The sequence below is a fragment of the Mchenga conophoros genome, linkage group LG20 (genome assembly GCF_057382185.1).
Source record: "Mchenga conophoros isolate Kocher_MC1m ecotype Shallow Benthic linkage group LG20, M_conophoros_male_GT1.1, whole genome shotgun sequence".
NCBI lineage: Eukaryota > Metazoa > Chordata > Actinopteri > Cichliformes > Cichlidae > Mchenga > Mchenga conophoros.
Genome location: NC_140545.1, coordinates 10,310,312 through 10,333,674, shown reverse-complemented (window position 1 = coordinate 10,333,674; position 23,363 = coordinate 10,310,312). Strand labels below are relative to the sequence as shown.

Sequence of the window (23,363 nt, the reverse complement as noted above, 5' to 3'; positions counted from 1 at the left end):
TGACTGCAAGTTGGTCATGTCCTGTGGCTTCAAAACAAGCCGAGATCAGGACTCCTCCATGCCGTGTTCGCTGATGATCAGCTCATCGACTTGTTACACCTGGCATTTACCTACCCTCATAATTCGTATGGAAGCAGTAAGGGTGTTCTTAGTTTTTCACAGGACTGCAGAGAGTCCAGTGAAAACTTTCCTTTTCTCATTACTGTAAAATTTCACAGCACTACACATCAGATCATTTCCCAAGAAGTAATTAAATGCCATTAAAATAAGTTTTTAATAAATGCAGGAATCAGAGTTAAATGTGAGATTTTTTTTTAATGTTGATTAGATCATATAACTCCTGTAAAACATTTTCAGGAGCAGCCTTGTAATCTGTTTCCAAAGAGTTCGTTGAGGACTTTTTTTATAGTTTCCAACTCTAGAATTAAAAACACCCAATAGCATCAGCATACCCAGGTGGGTGTAAAAACATGGCGTCTTTTAAAAGACACATTCTTCTGCTTGTTTTAATGTCCATCATGCAACGGGCTTTGCCAAACTCGAGACTTTATTGCTCCGCAAATGCAACAAAGGCAGTAAAAAGAAACCAGGAATGAAAAAAAAGGGACATTACAGCTTTTTTTTTTCCCTTTTTTTTTTTTTTTTTAATTACTGACAATAAGAGAGCAAGCTCCAATTATAAACCCAGCTCAATGTTTATCAGGATAAATAAATACAAGTTCAAAATAAATACACTATTAAATACAGTATAAAACAACAGGCACAAAGGGAGGAAATTGCTCTTTGATGAAGGAAGAAAGCAAAAGAAGTAGGAGATGCTGCTTTGGAAAGTGATGAACTTAGAAAAATAATCTGTTTGGTAGTTGGTAAATAGCGAAATCATGAAAACTATACAAAATGTAACTGCAATCAATAAAACACAGTAATAAAAAAAAATCCCTTTTCCAAAGATGGGTGTCTAACTGCTACAACAGAATCATAGATACACTTTGAAAATACATTAAAAATTCAAGTAAAGGAAGGTGTACATCAGTAACACAACGCATTGCAGTCATCAATTAAAGCACTGGGGCACACTGTCCACTATCCACTACATTATAGAGCCGCTTCTTTTATATAGACGGAAGCAAACTCTCGCTAAACTCCTAGAAAGAGGCACTTTAACAAAAAGATAAAGTCTTTAAATGTCGGAAATCAAGCAACTGTCTATTCATAGAGCTTCATCCAGTCGACGTGTTACCCAAACCAACAAGAATATGAACGAATGTCTGTAAAGCTTTTACAAAACTAAAGGAGACATTGAAATTGCAAACCAAACTATTATTTAGTGTGAAATTGTCTCAACCACAACCACTCATTATTTAATCCTCACCATTTTTTTCCCCAGGGTATGTTTTTTTTCTTTTTCCCCCTCTTCGTTTGCCGGCACACTACAAACAAACGTGCTGCATTCCAATAGAAACTTTTGAGTGGAATTGCAAACTACTGCAATTCTTGATTCTTCGATCCAAGTGCTTCATTGTAGGTTTTCGTTCCTATAAACTAAGAGAGGGGGGGATTCTGTACACATAGAGTACCTCACATATGTCCTCTCTTTTTCTTCTCATATAAACATCACTTATAAGATTATAGCTTAATTTCTGCACACAGCCAGGAGGCGGCCAGTAAAAACACAAGGTCCATCTGTGTTTATGCACCCAGGCAACACCATCTCTTTAACTCTGGGCCAGCTCAAGCTCATTTCAGCCACTGCGGCGCTCCGTCCTCACCGGCCGGCCTAACAGGAAATGGAGCAAGGTGCCAATTAAAGGAAGATTTTGTGACATCACTGCCGACCACAGTCACAACAAAAAGGCTGATCACACCTTGACTGTTCCTTCGCTTGTTTGTTTGGTACTGGATACAACAAGCTCAGGGTACGATTTGTGTAAAGCATTCCAAGGAGTAGACCGTTTTATGAACCGTAGATGGAAAAAAAGAAAAGAAAGAGAAAATAAAGATAAAATTGCATCTGTACAGAAATTATGGATAGTAAAAAAAATAGATATTCAAATATACACAGTCTACTTGATATATTTGTCGGTGTGTATTTGCTCCATTCCCTGTAGATAAGAAATCAGAAAAAATGTACAGTAAGCTTGTCTTATTCAGTCAGCCTGAAAGGATGGCACAGTCCTCTTGATTCTGATGATCACAAGCCATCCCCGCAGTAGTGCTCCAGCTCCGTTTAGAGTTCAAAGGGCTGCCGGCTGCAGTGCCTGATTTGAATTCCCTTCATTATAAGGATCACACTGCAAACACGCTCAGTGTGCTGGTCTGGTCCTTTAAGCCCAAGATGCTGTAGGCAATTCTTTTCAAATGTCCAGGCAGCCTCACTCCAATGTTCTTAATATCCCTGCAAAGGACACACACACAACGAGGAGGATATATAAGAGAAGCGCCACATGGATTTACAGTCTGGCCACATTCCAACACTTTTCACGCACATCCTTCCTGCCTCTCGAGCCTTGAAGTAATCACTGACTCATTCGATGTGATGAAATGCCAGCCCGGAGCTGAACCGATTCATGCCTACGTGGGATGCTTTCCAAGTGTGCAGTCTGCCAAGGCTTTGATTGATCTTTCATAAGAAAAATAAAAAGGACATCACAGGGGGCTCGACGAGCGCACGACGCGAACCTGCAAAAGCCCTGCAAAGCAGCAGCCTAAAGTCAAAGCCTTAATTACAGCCTTAATTACTTAACAAGGATTCTCTCTGCTGACGATGAATCAGTTGTCTGGCAAGCAGAGAGCGCGTTGTAAATAACTGCTGGTTTTCCAAGAGTGCTACCAGATGCCCCGAGATGGAAACATGGGGCCATGAAATCACACCATACTGTATGACAAATACTTCAAAAGGGTTTGTCTCTGCTTCACAGTCTGCCCATCTTCCCAAGATCAAGACCTACATATATACGTTGTGGCAGAATGGGGTGTGGAGGGGTTTATTTTTGGTTGGTCATGTGGTTAGAAAATGCTCTGGCCCTCGTTATAGAGCTAAAGCAACCTTATACTATATGCTTCACTAAGCCTTTCTTCCCGAAACGTTGAGTTCATCTCATTAAATTACCCCTTTTGTAATCGGGGGAGTCAGGGAAGATCTAATTGCCTCAACCATCTTGTGATGAGTTCAGGGAGTACTTTCTGAGCGCACCTCTTCAATCTCTCCAGAAATCACATCCATTTCAATTCAGTAATCTCCTCTAGTTGCTGCTCCTCTACAGCCTATTCCCTCCTCCCCCCCCCTCTTTCCCCTACTTTAATGTTGAAGAAGCCACAAAAGGCCTTCGATCTAAACGGGCAAAACTGGCGGTTTGTTAGGGGCTCGAGTAAAAGTGCCGTCCAGGGCAGCGGGTGTGATTGGGTGCAGGGAGGGAGGAGAGAAAGGATGGAGGAGGGCAAGAAAAATAAGAACTGCAGTAACCACAAGCCACCACCGTCAGCCAACCACAAATGAGCCCCACTTCTTCTCCTTCCCTCGATTAAATTTTCCATCTCAAACATTTCTTAAGTTGTAACCGAGGCTGGCGATTATATTGAGTGCAAACTATTTTGCTGGCTGTTAAAACTTAACATCTTTGGGAAAACAGATACATGAACTGCCCGAGAGAAGTCCGTCAGGGGCTGGGAGGAAAAACAAGTGTGCAACTTTTGGATCTACAATCTTAAAACCTGTGAGCAAATAAGATAACTGCTACTTTAATATCATGTCACACTTACTCAGTTTTCATCTGCAGGACTTGTTCCATGGTGACAATCCCGGCGCAGGTGAAGTTCTCGCTGTACTGGCTCATCTTGATGGACTCCAGCCATTCAGACACCGACCTGAAGGGAGAGCCATCTGAGCCGCTGGTGCTTGGCAAGCGGATGGATACGCTGGTAAAGTAAAATGGATCCAAATGATAATAATCAGCAGGCTTTCCCCACAACAAAGGCTGATGACTGAACTGCAATTACTGTGCAGGAAACCAGTGATAAAAACCAGTCGGAGGAGTTGGGGCGAAAGATAGCGTGGCATCCTTTGTCCTTTCTCACCGTTTCTGGCTCTAATGCGTTTTCACAAAGGTGAAAGTATGTATTCTCACACACAAAAAACATCAAAAACAAAAGAACGAAAAACAACAAAAAAAATCTTTAGCACGCATAATTCTTCCATTAGCCCAGCAGCAAAGGTGTCAGTGTGTCCTGATGTTTTTAAGTATAACATCTTAACACTGCCACTGCCCCAGTTGACCCTAAACATCCTGCAATTTTGTAAAATTAAACTTAATGGTTGAGCTGCTGCCTAAAGCTCTCCTTTGAAGCTAGGAAAGGTTGAGTCTGAAGTCAGACGGCCAACTCTGAGCTGAGCGTCGAGTCAAATTAGTCACGTTTTAAAACTCCTGTGACAAAAGTCCAGTCAGACGTCAGTCAAACTGTTTAAAAAAAAAAAAGCCTTGATTTATTAAATAAACTGAGTCATTTCCCTGACAGACTTGTTAATAATGATGTGCATAGTCTTCAGTGCACATCGCATGGCTCCGTCCTAACATCTAGCAGAAGGGAAGCTGAAAGAGCTCAAAGGACGTTTACATAAATGAGACAGGAGGAGGGAAAAAAAGTAATTTATATTATTATTGTATTGCCAAATGTTTTGGTTAAAGGGCTCTTTCCAAGAACTGGTTGCTGATAGTGGCAGCCACTGTAGAGTCAGCACTAGAAAAATATGCACTATAAGCCTTCTGCCTAGTGTTTAAATAAATCTTACCGTGGGTCAAAGTCTGCAATGGTCTTCAGGGACTCTGGGCTGCGCAGCAGCTTGTCCAGCAGGCTCACTATGTCTCCGAAACGTGGCCTCTTGGCGCGATCCTGGAGCCAGCACTGCAGCATCAACTGATAAACGGCTGAGGGACAGTCCATAGGTGCCGGGAGCCTGAAAGCTTCATTGATGGCCTTCATCACCTGGAAACAGTTGATCTCATTAGCCCTTTTTTTGTTTGTTTTTTCTCTTTAAAATGACAGGGTTCTTCAAACTTTGTGGTCTTTTTTTTTTTAATTCTATGAAGTTTGCTTGTCTGGCACATACCTCGTGGTTGCTCATGTCCCAGTAAGGTCTTTCTCCAAAAGCCATAACTTCCCACATGACTATGCCAAAACTCCACACGTCACTAGCCGAGGTGAACTTCCTGTATGCTATTGCCTCTGGAGCTGTCCAGCGAATCGGAATTTTACCTCCCTATGTGAGAAAAAAATGTTAAAAAACGGTAAGAAACAGATCTTTAAAACGTGGTAAGATGATTCTGGCTGGAGAAAAGCTCTCAGGAAGGCCCACATCTACTCACACTTGTGGTGTACGTCCCCTCAGGATCGTCCTCCAGCACCCGGGACAGGCCGAAGTCAGACACTTTGCACTCCATGTTGTTGTTGACGAGGATGTTGCGGGCAGCCAGGTCTCGGTGGACGTAGCTCATGTCAGAGAGGTACTTCATGCCTGCAGCGATGCCACGCAGCATGCCCACCAGCTGGAAGGAAGAAATCTCACCATCATGGTCCTGGTGTAAGAAACAAAACAGTTATTATAATAACTTAAAAAACAAAAAAGAAAAAGGATCAAACTCTGAACTTCAGAGCTCGTTCTTGTGTTTTTAACAGCTTCTTTGTGGCTATACTCACAGAGATAGTTGCATTAGTAAAAACTGTATGTTGTGGACTTACCCTAAGGTACCTATCCAGAGCTCCATTCTCCATGTATTCAGTTACAATCATGGCGTGTTTAACTGCACAAAGAAGCCACCAAGAATAATAAATTACACATCTTTCCATTGCACCAAAACAACTGAAACATATAAAACTTAGAAAAGAAGCGGCCAAACTCACAGAAACCCTTACATTTGGTAACCACTCCCTCTAGGCGAATGATGTTCTGGTGGGAGAACTGGCCCATGATGGAGGCCTCGCTCAGAAAGTCCTGCCTCTGTTTCTCGGTGTAGCCAGGCTTCAGTGTCTTGATAGCCACTGCCACCTCTTTCCTCCCCGGCGCTTTCAGAATACCGCGGTACACCTCACCAAACTCCCCTGCAACAAAAAAAGAAAAAACACCATCACTCAGACACTTGAGTTGAAAACTAGATGCCCAATATTGGAACATGCATCTGATACATCTCAAGAGTTTACCCACAGGGGTTTGGCTGTGCTACAGATTGAAAATGAGGAAGTCTGCGCGGCTGTTTTGCCCGGGGCTCTCTCATAGAGGTGTGTTCTCAGAGCCTGATTCTCTGTTGTTGTTTTATTAGCCTGTAGTTCAGGGTGGTGGTGGGGGGTGGGCATGGGAATCAGCTGTCACGAGAGGAGAACGGGTGGGGGGCACGCGGTCGTGGGAAGCGGGTGTTGGAAAAGACCGTTTGCTTACAGGGTAAAAGTTTGTCGCAGTTGAGTAAACGTATCATCATGTGGGGCAGAAAATGGAAAGAAAAAAAAAAAAAAGCCGACAGCGCTCAGGAAGGTGCTCTGATATCGTTCCAAAACACCGTTCTTGCAACAGTTCCTTTTTTGTGTAAGTGTGCTGTCAACTTGAGCCACGACAAAAAAGGTGCCACAGCCAAGACAATAAAATGTCTCAACTTGTTGTGCGAGCCTGACGGATGTTAATCTCACTGAAGTAACCACCGTCAGTCACCCTGCTAAACAGCGAATTTGGGGGATTGGAAAAATCTTTCAACGTCTCAGAGCTAAGACCCACAACAGACTGTCTCAGCAGGGCTGTCACTCACCAGCTCCGATGACTTTCTGTTTGGTTATGTGGCTGGGGTGGATTTCGGTGGCAAACTTGAGGACGGCCACGTTGGGGTCCTCGTATGTGTGTGGATCCACGTAGGTTTTCAGAGGCTTCAATTGTTCTGTCAACCAAAGGAAGAGACAACAACAACAACAAACACTGTTATTGTAGGTCGACAAATAAATCAAGTCAATTCATTGAAATGAGACAGAAAGGTGGGAGAATTTTATTTAATTTTACCTGGGGTGGAGAAGTACGTGTCCTCTGGTCCTTGCCTGGTGTGAGAGTTCCTTTTTCTAAAAACAAAACAAAAAAAAAAGGAATAAATAAATTTTTAAAAATCCATCTGCAAATTAATGCCCTACTTTATCTCTTTATTATTTCCTTCCTTTAACATCAAGAGCACATGGCAACCTTTGTAGCAATTTTTCTTTTGCTCTAAGGCTTTCACTGCTGCAATGCATCCATTCAGAAAGAAGTGGCCCTTTGATAGCGGCTGTCGATAGGCTGTGTTTGCAAAGCTGATTTAAAGACTGAAAGACAGACGAGCAGGAGGGGAGGGAGGGAGGTAGACAGGCGGGCTACAGTACAATCTGCTACAGCAGAGACCCAGGTCACCTTTGACAAAGTACCCGTGGCCTGGTGCAGAAAGAACCAAGCCCCTCTTATCACCAACAATGTACCACTCTGGGCAAATTTCCTTTCAAGGGCCCCCCCACTACCCCCCCAACACTCACTAGAATATCACCATTGAGCAATGACAAGGCACATTCAACGCAAATTCCTCGCCAGTGAATGCTGGGACACAAATCCAGATAAATAGAAAGAGAAAGCTGGCTAAAGGAAGGGAAAAAGTGAGAGGTGAGGAGAGATGAATGCGGGGGCCATTTGGAGGCCCCTCAAAAAGGAAAAGCAGAAGAATGAGGGAGGAAGCTGGTGGAGGAGGACTTATTCTGACCGGTTAGCAGACAGAGAGTGGAGGGAAGGGAAGCAGAGCGGGACGTTTACTGACCGTCTGTGGAAGAAAAGGAACGCGAACACTACGATCAGCATCATCGCCACCCCAATTGCCGCCACTAATAAGACAGTGTAGTTCTGAGACGGGCTTCCTGGAAGAGAAAACAAGGTTAGACGCACACATCTGCATGAAACTAGTGAAACTTGTAGAGGGATTCTGCTAAGTACCTTCAGTCAAGGTCTCGAAATGCTCCTCCATTCTGGAGCCTTCGGAGTTGTCATCGCTGCCGAGGGCCTGCACAATGAACAGGTAGGCCGTACCCGGGGCCAGATCTTTGATTTGCGCAGAGTTCTTGTCAAGCGTGAGCACGGTGTAGGTAGTCTTATCAAGGTTGTCATCCTGGGAGGCAGAGGAAGAAATGTGATCTAAGCAGCCAGTGTTACTGCAGAAGACGTGATCCTGCAGCCATTTATATTAGTGGCTTAAGCTTATGGCCAAAACAGCGATGTCTGATTTTGAAAATTTATGCCTCGTGATATAATTATGAATATTCAAAATAGATCCAGTGGATCTGTCATTTAAACAACATGCGAAACACACATACACTGACACAAAACCAAAATGATACATAAGACAAAGTTTGATTTCAGGGCATTCCTGGTGAGAAAAACAAAAGATGCTCACCTTCTTGTGGTAAGTTAGTTTATACCGGACGTGAAGCTGGGCACGTGGTCGAGGGGATACATCCCAGGAAAGAGCCAGGCTGGTGGAGGTCCGTCCCACCAGTCGCATTGTGGTAATTTGGGGGGGATCTAAGGAGAGGGTAGAGAATATTAGGGGTTTTTTGTGATGTGAAAAGCTGAGAGGATATAAGAAACAATAGATAAAATAATAGACTTTAGAGCTGAAATCCGACAGTTCATCTTTCAACCTGTGGAGTTGTCGCTACCTCACAGATAGCCCCACACTGCTGCTTCATATCAGCTGTGCTCACCTGTGTAGTGCAGAAATATAGTGACATTGCTCCTGGATGCTGGCCGCTGAGCCTCACTAGCCAACTGCGACACGCCGCTGTGCGCCTGCACGATGAAGGTGTAGTTGAGGTGAGCTTCCAGCTCGCTCACTGACACCCTGGCCTCAGTCAGCTTCGTGCTCCCCGGCTCATAGCGAACTCTCTCCCCACAGGGCTGACACACAACCCCATCGCAGCGCTGGCATTCCACGCTGTAGGTGATGTCATTACGACCTCCGGTGTCTTCAGGGGGGGTCCAGGAGAGGATGAGTCTTCCCACGGAGGGCTGACGGACAGCCGAAAGATCTCGTGGTGCAGAGGGGGGGCCTGGTGAGCACAGGTTTGAAATGCACGCAGCATTAAGAGCAACGAAGAAGAGAAGCACACGATGCCAGATGTGTGGGATTTTTTTTTTCAGCTATGACTGGAAATATACTTCTTTTTTTTTTTAGAAGTTTGATAAAAATAACTTTTAAACATGTCCGGTGTCAGCTGAAAGTCATGCTGCCAGTTCAAAACCATAAACACACCCCTGCACATCCTGAAGGATTCACAGTCACTTTTAAAATGTCTGTTTTGATTACACACTGGAAAGGTCACGTGTGGAAATGGCACTGGTTGCACTGGCTGAGTAGCAAACACATCCTCATTTCAAATGTTTCTTTTTTTTCTTCCACGGGTCTCACCTGAGCAGGGTCCAGTAGTGGGGTCGGTTGGGGCCCGGAAGAAGCCATCCTTGCAGGGACAAAGCACAGCACCATGTTCCAGCGTATCAGTGTTGGCAGGACATGGCTCGCACGCGTCACTCGATGCCTCCGCTTTGAAAGAGCCAGGCCGACATTCTGCAGAGACAAAGACGACATTTGCATAAGCAGCAGAACAACAAATGACTTCAGGCAGCATCCCAAATGACAATGCAAAGCTAGTTTCTCCAGACCTTTCTACACCCGTCAATAGAGCAGCAATGCTGTGAACTTTTGACCTCATGTGCAACACAATCAGGCTAAGTTGACATGTCAAGACTAAAAGTCACATTTATACAGGGCTCAGTAATTGGCTGGTTGCAGACAGGGATTGATCAAACCTTCCAATTAGCAAATGGCCTGTTCTACCTCCTCAGCCTCAGCCACCTCCAAGTGAAAGATATTTTGTAGGGAAAACATGTGCAAGAGTTTGCATGGTGCTGGCTCTACTTATTAAAATACTCAGATGAGCCCAACCCAGCCTGCACTCCTGCCCTTTACTTCTTCAACTACTAACGCCTCCTCCCTCACTCCACTGTTGGCTTCTCACCGTCTCTCAAAGCACAACCAGTTATGCCACATTTGACGATACTTAGGTTGTCAGTGCTGCAACGGGAGAGAGGAATGGAAGCAACAGCTTTCATTAAAAACACCAAGAATCAGCCCAAAACTGCATCCGCGTGCGCCTGACAATCCATCATCTCTATTTTTTTTTTCCTTTTACAGAACCACATGCAGATCTTTGAAACTGTATCGCTCAGATAAGATGACACCCGATTTCACACGTCCAACTCTGAATAAAGAGACGCAGGTAGGGGTCCAGCTGTGCGTAGCCGCGGTGAAATACGAACTTAATGTGGTGTGAAATCTCAGAGAGAGCGTGCCATAAAGGGGAGTGAAAACGAGATGGCTCCCCATTAACTCCGCGAGAGCATTCCAACGCCTGCTGCCGCTCGTGTCCTCACGCCGTTGCACATTCATCCACACACGCATTCATGTGTGCACCGAACACATGCACAGAAAACACATACATGTATGCAAAGCACAGCCTTGGACACATGGGACAAGCTGACATCAGAACAGGGATTATGTCTACTGCCTGTCACCTGTTCACATCCCTCTGCTAAGTCAGTTCAACTACACACACACACACACACACACACACACACGCACACACACAGAAACACAAAATAAGACATCTCTGCCTTTGTTCCAAGTTGTATTTCTGGAGTAAATAGCTAATGAGTAATGACAGACCTTTACATTTTCTCACTTGTAAAGGTTCAAGTGATAAAAAAAAAATTCAAAAGAGGTGCTAGAAATAGAGATCAGACAATGTAAGAACCTTTCATGATATTCAAAGACTGTGGTTAACGCCGCTGACAGAGGAAAAGCAACAAAACATTCAAATCAAAGGCAAAATGTATGTGTTCCAACAGGGGCGACTTATAAAGGAGAGCCGAGGATGACGATAAAAATCAGATTCACGCAGAATTCTTTCACTGAGGTCGAAATGAGTCAAAGTTTATCTGCAACCTACAAGTGCCCACACACACACACACACAGACAGCACATGGCTGTGGCTCTGTTTAAGATATATCAAGGGGATTTCCTCAATAAACCGTACATTTCACTCCAGCTTCGCTTGTTTTTTTCCTCGATCTTTGCGGGTTGGGAGCTGCGCTGCTGTGAACGGGTGTGTGTGTTATATAAGGATTAGAAGACAGAAAAAGCTCAGCTTGAGGTATTTTGTTTTGTTTTTTAAGTTTGGCCAACAGGCTTACGCGTTACTCAATCCTCCCTCAAGACAGCGCCTCGTTTCTGTCTCAGCCAGCTGTTTCACCAACAGCTACTGCTACTCATTAACGCAGACGAGGCAAGAGGACAGGAGAGGCAGGAGAGAGGTGGTGTGAAGGGGACAGAAGAAATACTGTATCCTGCTGAGGACTGAAGAAAAGAGGGGAGAAAGAAAGGAGACGGGGATGGGTGAACTCGCTCATTGAGAAGGGGGAACAGCTGCTGCCTCAAACCCCAATTCATACCCCTACCTCTCCTCCTCGTAATCCCCAAATTCCTTCCTCCTCTCCTTTCTCTCCTCCCGGTCGCCTCTAAAAAGCCTCCCAGCTAACCCATTAACATTGCTATTCACCGCTGACCAACAGGCAAAGAGAATGCCATGCCATTCAAGTGCTGAAAGAAGAAAAAAAAAGAAAACATACAAACAACCAAGCGCTGCAGATGGGAATAGCCGGAATGCCACATGGCAACTGAAAAGAGGAGGACTAGCCTCTTTTTGGCGCTACAGTGCCGGCTGCAATGCATCGTGGTCAGGCCTGCGGAGATGATGGCCTTACTCTGCGAGTCCCCTCTATAATCAAGATGCATTCCAGCGCACACCACCCAACAGGAGGCCTGTACCAGAGCGCCTTGAGAGCAGATTCATTTTCGGCCCAGGTCTCCGCTGTAACAAAAAAAGGTCAAGGAGTTTGTGTATCATGAACATTTGAGTCACTGACGGTAAATGAAAGTAGATGATTCTCTGCTGAGGTATTTGATGAGAGGATTCCTCGACAAAGGAGAAAAGTCCGGTGAAAGACAACTTCCTTGTTCCACGGAGAAGGTGGAGAGAGGGGCTTTGGATTGTTGCTGGACACAACAGGAAACAGGAAGTGTGAGACTGACGCAGACTTCCTTCCTAAAGCAGCCAATCAAAGCATGGAAGCATAAGGGGAGTGTGACCAGGAGAAGAACTGCCGCTGTGGCTACCAGAGACCTGAGACAGAATAATAACCCAAAAGGAAGCCAGAATGTGTTGACCCAACACGAACAGAGGCACTAAACCCACAAAGAGAGGGGGGGCTCCTTAGATGAATGATCGTGTATACAAATGTCTCTCAGCCAGCTTCTTCAGAGTTGAAACATTTCACAAAGTTAGACTGGCCATTTTTCCCCTCCCTGTAGCTACAAAGAAAGGAACTGTTTGTCATTTGAGAGGCCCCGTGTGCCTCGAGTGGCTCTGTGTTTGTTTATTGAGAGTGAGTGCAGGGGCCCGCTACATTGCTGGGAGCCTGAGTGGCTCTGGAGTGGGAGCCTCCGATGGCCACCCCATAAGGCTTGTCAGCTGAAGTTAAGATGGATGGAGGCGCCGAAATGATGAATGCACGGTCGGAAAGATGGATGAATGGGTAACATGGTGGCTCAACAACAGGAATCGGCCCTCAGGACTCGGGCAGCACATGGTAAGGGGAAACCCCCCTGGTCCCCCAACAATTGAAGCCAGTGCAGGGCTTTTTAAAGGTAGTAAGGTCATGTCTGCCTCAGGGCAATTGTGAGTTAAACTGTGCATGGCTTACAGGGAGTCAGTGGCCAAGTAAAACAAACACATGCTCGCAGTGAGGAGGAGGGAGACAGAAAGGATAAATTCAGAACTACAGCCAGTGAACAGAAAAGAAAAAACATCTTGCAAAAATAATACCAACCAAGAAATGCAATGTCTAGATCTTAATCAGAATGGCTCCCCGAGTATAACTAAAGGCATTTGCCTGTACCCTTGTCTTCTTATTACACTCCCCATCCCCCTGGTTTTCTCCACCTTGGGACAAACCTGTAATTGCAATATGTCATGTCATTTTGTTTGTATGTAGGGTGACAACACGCCATTAGCATTTTGGGGTACTCGGAGGTAGTGGAACAATGGGGGTCTGTGTTGAAGGAGGTGAAATGGTAATATGAGCTGGGGTGGGGGGTCACTGAGGTAAAGGAGGGGAGAGCAGCAGAAGGCAGTAAAGGTGTAAGGGCTGAGAGCAGAGTGTGCATGTGTGCATGTTGGGGGTGGGTGGGTAGAGAAGCATTAGTCAAAGGGATTAGCTGACCAATGGAGCAGCTGTAAGGGCATTACATCTGTTTTACAATTGCTCTCAGGCTTTCATCTGGGGTTGCTAACAAACACAATAAATTCCCCGATCTGCTTTCGCCTCTCACTCCCTTTGTCCACCCAGATTCACTGACAGGAGGAGGAAAACTGGGAGAGAAAGGTCGAGTCAAGCAGACACGAAATGTGCTCAGCGTTTCTAAGGTTTTGCAGATGCATCGAAGAAACCAGTACTGGTTGAGGTGAGCCAACAGAGACAGCTTCCAGTGGTTTTCCGCAAAGCTGCTTGGTAGAGCCAGATGACCAGGTGGCAAACGCGACACCCGTTTTACTACACCACAACAAGCCAACAGGTAACACGCTGGATGCTGATCACTGTCTGCTTCCTGGCTAGGGGAAGTGGCCAAAATGAGACCGAAATGCACCAATAAACAATAAAGGTTATCAGGGAGGACAACGAAATGGAAAGCGGCTGAGCAAGGCCGCTCGGCATCGACCGACAATGGAAAGCCCTGAGCCAACGGGTTGGGGAGTCACCAAGGGATTAGGTGACCTCCGGTTTCCGCTGTGGGCTCGTCCTGTTAGCAGTGAAGGGCGGGTGGGTGGTGTGTTGTGCTTGGGGGAGGTGGGGGTGACTGACTGACATGGGGGAAGGAAAGTGCTGACCTCACACACCAGCAGTACAATACAATGCGCTTCACATACACACACACAGCCTGCAGGCTCAGGAATGTCACCAAGAGGAAATATGTCCCAACTTCCCCACCACAACCAACACGCACACTAAAAAGCTAAAAATTGCTAAGGGTCAGTTGTTTGGGCCAAGGGACATTTGGAAACTAAATAAGGCGACTGCAAAAACAAACTGGTTGTGTTGGTCAGAATGTTGAGGACTCCGATTAAAGCTGCACTAATCAATTTTTTAAAAATACATTCACAGCACTACGTGTAAATCAAAAACACTTGTTTGTCATGACGAACACGAAAAGTAAACACTTCCCGTTAGTTCAAAAGAACCTTTCCCCCCCCGTTTTTCACTCATTGTTTTGGTTTTCCATGACATGAGGATTGCTGAACATCCAAAAACTAGCACTGTTCTCAGTGCCTCAATGTTCATATAATTATTTAATTATAAATAATAAAATACGCATGGAAACTATTTGTGCTAATTACACTGTAGATGCAAAGCTATACATTTTTTAGGTTTCAAAAAGTGGGCTTCCCCCTCATGTGCCTCACAGTTGTTTGGTCCACTGCCTACTAACTCCTTCATTTAACTTGGACAATGTGAGAGACTTTGGTCTTTAATTCTGCAGCTCAAGTGACTACAACTGCATTTTTCGCCTAGCTAAACCTTAATGTGGCTGCCATATTGTTACAGTGCACATCTTCTAAATGTTTCGGAGGCAGGAGGTCTGCCTACAATTAAAATCATTAGAACTCACTGAATTTTCAGCAAGTGTTTTAAGTGGTTAGTACTGTATGCTGGCCTTGAGAGTTCAAACACACTGCAAATTAAGAAAAGACCAACCAAGAAAAAAAAAAGCTGCACAAAGTACACAAAATACAACGGAAGTTGAATAAAACTCAACGGAAATAGAAAAAAGGCTGTGCAGAAAAACTCCCAAATTTTAGGGGGAGAAAATAATGTGATGGAACAGCTGTGGAAGTAAGCTAACAGGAAATGGCTAATAGCAAACATGCATCTACGGCATTATATGAATTAAAACATGCATTACCTGCAACTTTTTCGCCCTCACAAGGTTAGACGCAACTGTTCTGTCACGTTAATGTCTCCGCAAAAACACTGTTGAGTTTTATTTAACTTCCATTGTGTTTTTCTATTTGCTGGTGTTTTCTTGAGTTGCAATTGGTTTGACCTCTCAGGGCCACTGTAGGGTTAGGTATTCACCACAGATTTTTTTTTTTTTTTTTTTTTAAAGTATATACATTTTTTTTTAAATAAAATCATGAAGTGCCCCACGGCTCGACCGCAACACCAGTCACACTTTTTAAACCACAGTAGTATGATTAGCTGCAGTCCACATTAAAAACTTGTGCTACATTTTCTGTCATCTTGTTTGAATTAACTGCCAGTGTTCTGCTCACTAAAAGCGTGGCCCAACAAGACTGTGCATGACACCACTTGAAAGTCCACCCCCACCCCCATTACCTAACCAGCTCACTCAAGTTCAGCCCGCTAGGCATACGTTAGCTTGGCGTAAGATCTGAGAAATCCAAAGTAAATCAGTGTAATCACAGTGGGTTTATAGCCAAGGTTATATCTAGACTGTGGATCTAAATGAACAGCATTGTCCAACGAGTTTGTGACTTAAGCAATTTCCCCCCTTTTCCCCCCTATTTTGGAGATCAGCCACAGGGATCAAAGGTTAAAGGAGTTTGGTAGAGCAGAAAATTTCAGTGTGGGGATTATCCTGCAGGAGTGAGATGATTCCATTGTGTAAAATCCACTTTAAGCCAGCTAAATGAAATCCCTGTCATCTTGAGGAGTGGTGCCGTGTTCACGTCTTTGCACAGTCACCATCAGATTGAGTGAAATTGCACAACACCTTTGTTTTAATAAGTCTGCAGTCACCATGAGGAACCAGCTGGCTCTCAGCGCAACCAGATTAAAAGATTTACATCTACTGAAGTGTCGATCTCTGACATTTTAGATTGCAAATGCCAGATCAAGTATTTTGTTTTTAAATAATTTACTTCCATCAAATGTTTATGGCTTAACCATTACATGAAGCCAGTTGTTTTTTCCTCTCCCCGTCCACTAAAAACTCTCCCATTGGCAGACTTGTTCTAATTTAGCTTCTATTTATCTTTACGAGCCACTTGCGGAGAAATGTATTTATCAAGGGCTGAGATGAGAATTGTACACAGTCTAAATAGTCCCATCATAGCCGTGTGAAACGGGATGTTTAAACTCTATTGGTGTCATATTCATGACCTGAACCCCGGCCAGTAATAACAGCCACTCAGTGATTTCACAGGAGACATGAACACAAGACGTGGAGGAAAGACTTTTTGTTTGTCTGCAAGTTTATTGTACTTGGGGCAGCTTCTGCAACAGAGCGCGTTTCGGGAGTAAATTGCGATAAAATGACGATGCAAATAATCCGCTGAGATAAGAAACTATTAAATAAATACGAGATGAGAGGGCGGAAAATTGAGGCTAAAATAGAAAGACTCTTCAGGGACAGGGAGGATTTTGGGAGAGAGGGGGCAGAGGACGGCAAAAAGAGAGATTGCACAAAGGCAAAAAAGCAAGCAGAACCAGTAGTTACTCTGCTTAAAAAGACTAAACACACCCAAGTCAATTACTACCCATACAAATCACTCACCACAGCATGCAGTCACAATTACAACAGTCACCAACTGTTTGTTACATCAGCTGAGGACGAGCTCGGAAACACGGACACAGACATCAGGAGGGGGGAGAAAATGGTTTACTGGAACCTTTGTGGAGAGAGGAGTCGGAACTTTACTGGAACTCGGGGAAACAGTTGTTCCACCGAAAGTGCCCTCAGCAGTCCAAATATTCCACACTGCGTGTCTTTTTCTATAGCGTCTTCTGTAAACCATAACATGGGATTAGGCCTTATTTGTTGAGGCTTTAGAGCGACCGAGGAGGTGTGGACCAGGGCACTTAGACACAAAAACCAGAGGACCAGCTGTGATCCTTTGAGGTGGTGCAACGGGTATGCCATTGCATTGTGCCAGGGAGGACTGTGGGTAAGGAAGGGCGTGATCGGCTGCAGAGGAAAACTGTCAGTGTCAAAAGTGAGTCACAAGGGGAAAGTGTTGAGGTTTAAAAGACTGACCAGGTAATTGAAAGAAAGTTGTGATTTTTTTCCCCCCACAGAATAAAAAAAAAGCAAAGTTTATTTCCACAGCATCCTGATCCATAGCAGATGGTGAAGGGAAACAATCAAAGAAAGCTTCCTCGGTGCTCTATTTACAGTTTAGATTAAGTGGGGTTTTTAAATACAATTTTTTTGAAAATTTTTAAGTATTAAATAAAAAGCTTAATTTAAAAAAAATGTTTTTACATAGATTTTATTTTATTTATTTTTTTTTACAAAATATACACTTGTAAAGTATCTAAAAGTGTCCCAATTTTAAAAACCACCCCCCCAAAAAAAACCGTCTTGTCAGCCTTGCTGACTCATATGATTTACAACCAGTTCATAAAAACGTTTACAATAACTGCTCTAAACACTCAGTGCAGTGCAGGAAGCGATGCGTTTTATCTTCAGGGTCTGTTTGCTCGGTTCTGTCGTTACGATGAGCATCGACGGCCACCAAGAGAACAGCGCCACACACCAAATAGAAAAAAGAAAAAACAACAACAAAAAAAAACTCAGAGGTTTAAAAAAAAGGGGGGGGGGGGAGAGAAAAGAAAAGGGGGAAAAAGATCCCTGCGGTACAGTTTGACAGAGAGTGATCTCCAAGCCAAAAAAGTACCACAGTGAGGAGCTGTGATGAAGAGACGGGAGACAAAAACCAGATGAAGTCACAGGTTTCTATTTAATAGGTCCCACGGGAAGAGCGAGAAGTCATAAAAGTGAGTGAACACATCGCCGAACATGGAAACTTTCAACCCAAGTATGAAAAAGCGCCACAATTGAAGTTTTGTGGTTTCTCCCGTAACAGCGCTCCACACAGGAAAGAAGCGGGGAGAATGATTAACTGTGCGTCGGTAGGATATTCCACTTTAAGCTCTCTGAACCATTCATCTTGGCCCACACTGCAGCTCTGTGATTCATTTCCACCTTCATCTGCAACTGCCCTCATGCATCTTAGGCCTCTCATTTAACTTCATCCTGGTAGTTTTTTTCCCCCTTGGGGGGGTTCTTTGTTTAGTCATCTTTATGTGAGGGCTCGACCCGGAGCTGCTCTTCCCCCTCCTGGGAATTCCACAGGTCTGGAGTAATGCTGGAAGGCTCCTCCTCAGCAAACCGATCAGGAATGTATCAACCACGAGGGAGAGGAGGTGGAGGTGTGCTCCACCGGCCATGCAGTGGGAAACACAGCACTCCATTGTTCTCCTACCTTTACATTCCTCTCCTCTCTCCATTTAAAAAAAAAAAAAAAAAAAAAAAAAAAAAAAAAAAAAAAAAATCACGCCCCCTCCTCTAAACACAGCTTCTCGCTTTTGCATGACCCCTCTCTCTCGCTCATTCCTTCCTGCTTCTCCTCCCTAATCATCTTACCTGCCACTTTCCTGCAGCTAAAAATGATCTACTGACAGAAAACGTAATCGCTTTTAAAACAGCTCTTTGCCACTGGTGGGGGAACTAAATGGGAAAGTAGATCTGTTACAGAGCCACAGGTGGATTTACAACCGCTGCCCCCCAAAATGTCTTTCAGATGTCTATTAGAGGTATTCATACCCGTATACGAGTGATTCAGGTCAGGCATGTGGGTGGGTACGAGCAAGTGTCACGAGCAGCAGAGAATGAGGCTCCCGAGTCTTCAGGTGTTCAGTTATGGAAATGGATCTGAACAGGTCCTTGCATGCCGGGCTGTGCAATATGTTCATATACACTGCTCAAGTCAGACACACACACACCCCACAGTGGAAGCTCAGTAAATCTGTGACAACAGAGGGAGGAGGATCAAGACATGGATGCAGACAGGGCGACATGCAGCCAACTTGCCCGTTCACACATAAGAGGAGGGCTTCAGCACTCTGTGACGCTCTATATGAACAAAGTGAGTGAGGCTCAAAAAGCTTCCTCCTGCCGCCTCCCACTTCCCCCCCCCCCTCCCCAAACCATCTTTAAAGATGCTAATCCATCACAGTACAGTAGCCTCCCAGCTTCTTTGATCACTTTCAGTCACTCTGACAGCCCTCACCGCAATAATAAAACCCTTCTTTTGCAGGACTTTAGGCACAACTGCACCACAACTACAAAGGCAAAGGGACAGATGTATCACTGGACGACATATCACACTCAAAAGATAACAAGAGCAGGTGATAATGAGGTGGCAGGAAATCAACCTGATGCAACATGCTGTAAGCCCTGAACCATGAAAGGGCCATGTGCTTGAGCAAGACTTTAAAATATGTGATTTGAAAGCTGAGCGTGACTCCAACCCAAAGGTTTCTTTATTTAAAAGATATGTTTTCAAATATTTTTTGTTACCAAATGAGATTCACCAGCGATGAAAAATGAATACGTCAAGTACAACCTGACTCGAAACCTCTTCTCCCAACTTAAGCCTCCATATCACAAAGGCTTTAAAGTGCTTCACATGACTCTTTCCTTAGAACTGCACATGTTAGTCATAGTGAAACCCAAAAACACTTTTCCTAATTTTACAGGTATCAGTTCAAGGTCAGGGATAATGCCAGGGCATGTACAAGTAGGCCTCAACATTCCTTCCATTGCAAAAAAAGAACCATGTTAGCCAAAGGCAGAATTCCACTGAGTTACAATAATAATACCCATCATGAAGATCCACACTCTGCCATCCAGGCCTGTTTTACACCCCGTGGCAATTAAAATAAAGGTAAATAGTGACTAATGCTGGATGGGTGCTTTAAAAAGCACACTCTCCTGGGAAGCAAATCCTGGTTTACACCCAGACGAAGCGCCTGTAGACAGAAAGACTTTGAGAATTCCAGAGACTCAATCGCATGTGCTCACCTTGACATGCGTCTTTGACCTCTTCGTAGCCCGGTTTGCACTGGCACTGTCCGACCTGCACCGCCCACTTCCCTTCCTCGGTGCAGTAGATGCGAGGTGACTCCTCACTGGCTGCGTTATCCACGCATACCCCGCTCACTTTCGTAAGTGGCTGGTTCTCACCTCCGGCCACCGTCTCAGGGAACGTGGCGAGATTCTGTACGGTGCCCGGGCAGGTTTTGTAGAAGACCCTGACGGAGAGAAGAGCGATGCAGGCTCCGATGTCTTGAAAGGCCAAGTAGAAACCTTTTCGAGACAGCCCGTCCACCACTCGCGTCTCTGTGTTGATGTGCATTTCATTTTTGCCGGTGATCTCATCCGGAGCTATGGTGGCCACCTTCTTAAACTGGCTCTTGCGGAAGGTGGTGCCCACATCTGCATCCGATTCAGACGTATAGAGGTTGAAGGTTTCCTTGCATACTAACGAGGCTCCGTCGAAAGAGTTGCAGTCGCGTACGATAAACTTAAGTTCCACAAAAACCCGCGAGGCCAATGGATGCCGCTGGATGAAGGTGGTGCGCAGCCAGTTGTCCTGCTCACGCTCCTCCACGTTGCAGATGGAGTACGTGTAGAACTGAGAGCCATTTAGAGTCCTCTGGACAACCTCCCACTAAAGAATAAGAGCACACACACACAAACAAGCGAAAAAGGTTAAGAGGTACGAACACCGAGCCCTGGGCAGCCCATAAGCATGTGCAAACCAAAACTACCAAGACAGCAAAGGAAAAAGGCTCTATTGCACTCCTCATAAGGGTTCAGCTATTGTACTACTGTATGAACGGTATGAGTGTGTGTCAGGGAAGCCATGCTCCACAAATTGCTAATTACTCCCTGTGAATATTTTTACAGCTTCACAGCAATAACACATTTCTGGGACATGGAAAACTGCACTTTACGAGCAGCATAACAATACAGCAAACCTCAGGGGCTGATGAGCATGAGCATTTCTGACATTGCAAAGATACCAAATTATTTCCAATTCTTTCTTTTTTTTTCCTCCCCCCTCTGGCTACTTGTTGGCATGTTCCCCAAATAGCTTTGCTGCTTGCATATTAAATGGTGCCACAAATATTTCTGGTGGAAAAAAAAGTCACAGCAAGTTTTAACAAAACCTTGGCTCCTGAGAAACAACTGGCCCCACGGAGACAGAGGCTGTGGTTTAGTCTCTGCATGTAGCCCCTGTCCTATTAATTAAAAAATAAAAAAAATGTGCTTAGCTGGCCGATTGTGTGACTGTGCATATAAACTAAATGTGCAGCAGCAGAACCCACACATCTATAAAACAGCTGGTGAACATTTTTCACAATTTTTACAAGGGGCCCTTAAAACACCTGAGGCTGATTAATGAAAAAGTGAAACTTATGTAAAGGTTTTATTTCTTTTCTTCTTCTTTTTTCTCTTCAAGAAATTTGGGTGAGCCATCACAAACACGCTTGCACATGCCTTTGACTCATCAGTACATGAAATGAAGCCATTTGCTGTGAATTTGCATGAGCCTGACTGGTCAATTACTGTGAAACTGCAGCCCAATCGGAAGGCATTATATGTTTCTAGTACACTGGTGTAATAATGTGCCGGGCACTGCACTAAATGTAGACGTTTACGTTTTCCCCTCCATCCTAAACCCATCCTCTCCAAAAAAAAAAAAAAAAAAAAAAAAGAGAGGCACCACATGCTGCAAACTTTAAAAGTTAATTGCTCTCTGACATACAATTCTGGAGCTGAAGCCTTCAAACCACAAGAAGCCGCAAGTATTCCCAGTTGAGCGCTAGCAGCTATTCTGTCTGCCTAAGCTTTTGGTATAGTCCAGACATGCTTGGATGCAGTTCCTGATAGGATCCTGCTACTCTATCGCATATAAGGTTAACTGATTTTCATTAAAAAAAAAAAAAAACTAAACATACACACACAGCAGCCGCTCCACATCTAACCACAGGAGTCAAATAGTCAAATGTCATCAAATTGGAGGGTCTACATTCAGCTGGAGCCTTTCCGTGCATTTTCTCCACGCTGATTTGTCTTTAAGGCAAATTCCAACAGGAAACGTGGGAGCTGGAGGAGAAACCAGAAGCAGAGCTTTACTCACCCCGGTCTTCTCTCCCTGATCTAAGGGCCAAGTCAGCCAGCCCAGTTCATCTCCTGACGCCCTCATGTCCAAAAGCATTTCTGTGGAGACACGAGAACAATTTCAGTAAGTGAGAATGCACCTATTTTAAAATATATATTTATCCAGAAAACATTTTGTTTGGTTTGAAATAAGTAAAAGTATTAGACTTTTGATTCCTCAGAAGAGATATCTGTAAATAAGAAGCCATGAATAAGTTGGAGTTTTGCTCTTAGACTAAAGAAGCGATCAGATTTTAGTTAAATAAGAGCGGCAGCTTGCTGCATGAATATTAGACGTTTCATTTGCCACATGCCAGCAAACTTTGATATACTCGAGTCAGCGTGTTGAAATCTATTATTCCTCTTTTAATATAGAGGAGTGGGAGGGGGGGAAAAAAATCACTCAAATTGTGGCAGATTTCACCTGCTGGTGCGACGTGGTTTACTGCAGCGCACACGAAGTCTCAGCATTGCTGATGGTTAATAATCAAACCAAACTCCGCGAAGTTCTTTTTTTTATCCAAATAAAACATTGAAATAAAGAAAGAGACAGAGCAGTGCAGGACTGTCATAAAGCTTGAAGAATATTTCCTGGTTGTTAAAACAACAACTTTTAAGTTGGTGTCCCGCATGGCACGCGTGCTTTCCTTAAGCAAAATCTCACAGACAGATTTAATGCAACCAGGTTTTTAAATGATTTGCTTAAAAAAAAAAAGTCACTCACCTTCTTTAGTTTGTATTGTAATAAATATGCCACTGAGAAGTACGTATGAAAACAAATAACGTTTGATTCCACCAAAGAAATCCATTTGGAAAAACTTTTCCTTCCTCTCTCCGCTGCTGGGCTTGGCTGGGACTCTGAGAGGTGAGCACAGCTCGCTGCAGCTCATTCACAAACAGCACGACACGTCACGGACTCCGCCCGATGGAATGTGTGTTTGTGTGAGTGTGCGTGCATGGTGTGTTTAGCGTTTCCAGAGGTGGGAGTGAATGGCAGTGGGGTGGTGAGGCACTTAGGGACTGTTGGACATTTCATAATTACAAACAAACCATCACGAACATCTCGAAGAGCTTATCACAGTTAGTACAGCCTGGTGCAAGTTTCCAGAGAAAACCTGAAATATTTCTGTGTGCAATCAACCTCAAATTGCACTAAAAGGGCAAAGCACTGTTAGC

At 44.4% G+C, this 23,363-nt stretch overlaps 1 protein-coding gene across 2 annotated transcripts; it reads right to left on the bottom strand.

Annotated features, from left to right (window-relative positions):
- Positions 1-295: 295 nt before the first annotated feature.
- On the bottom strand, positions 296-23,118 carry epha2b (eph receptor A2 b). Of its 2 annotated transcripts, none has more exons than XM_085261251.1 (17): positions 22,912-23,118; positions 22,168-22,247; positions 20,043-20,691; positions 9,450-9,605; positions 8,746-9,090; positions 8,436-8,563; positions 7,979-8,150; positions 7,806-7,902; positions 7,034-7,089; positions 6,789-6,914; positions 5,896-6,093; positions 5,734-5,795; positions 5,361-5,570; positions 5,105-5,254; positions 4,787-4,980; positions 3,760-3,915; positions 296-2,395 (listed from the first exon to the last, which is right to left on the bottom strand). In XM_085261251.1, the coding sequence occupies exons 1-17, from the start codon at positions 23,075-23,077 to the stop codon at positions 2,287-2,289; spliced, it is 3,054 nt and encodes a 1,017-aa protein (XP_085117377.1). In that variant the 5' UTR covers positions 23,078-23,118; the 3' UTR covers positions 296-2,286. The 2 variants fall into 2 exon arrangements, with proteins under 2 accessions (XP_085117377.1, XP_085117379.1); XM_085261253.1 differs by having other exon boundaries at positions 5,908-6,093.
- Positions 23,119-23,363: the final 245 nt, after the last annotated feature.

Coding starts and splice junctions, on each gene's coding strand:
- epha2b (XM_085261251.1), bottom strand. CDS start 23,077: ATGAGCTGCAGCGAGCTGTGCTCACCTCTCAGAGTCCCAGCCAAGCCC. Junction 8,564..8,745: donor TATATTTCTGCACTACACAG/GTGAGCACAGCT, acceptor CCCTCTCCTTAG/ATCCCCCCCAAATTACCACA. Junction 6,915..7,033: donor CACGTACTTCTCCACCCCAG/GTAAAATTAAAT, acceptor TTTGGTTGACAG/AACAATTGAAGCCTCTGAAA.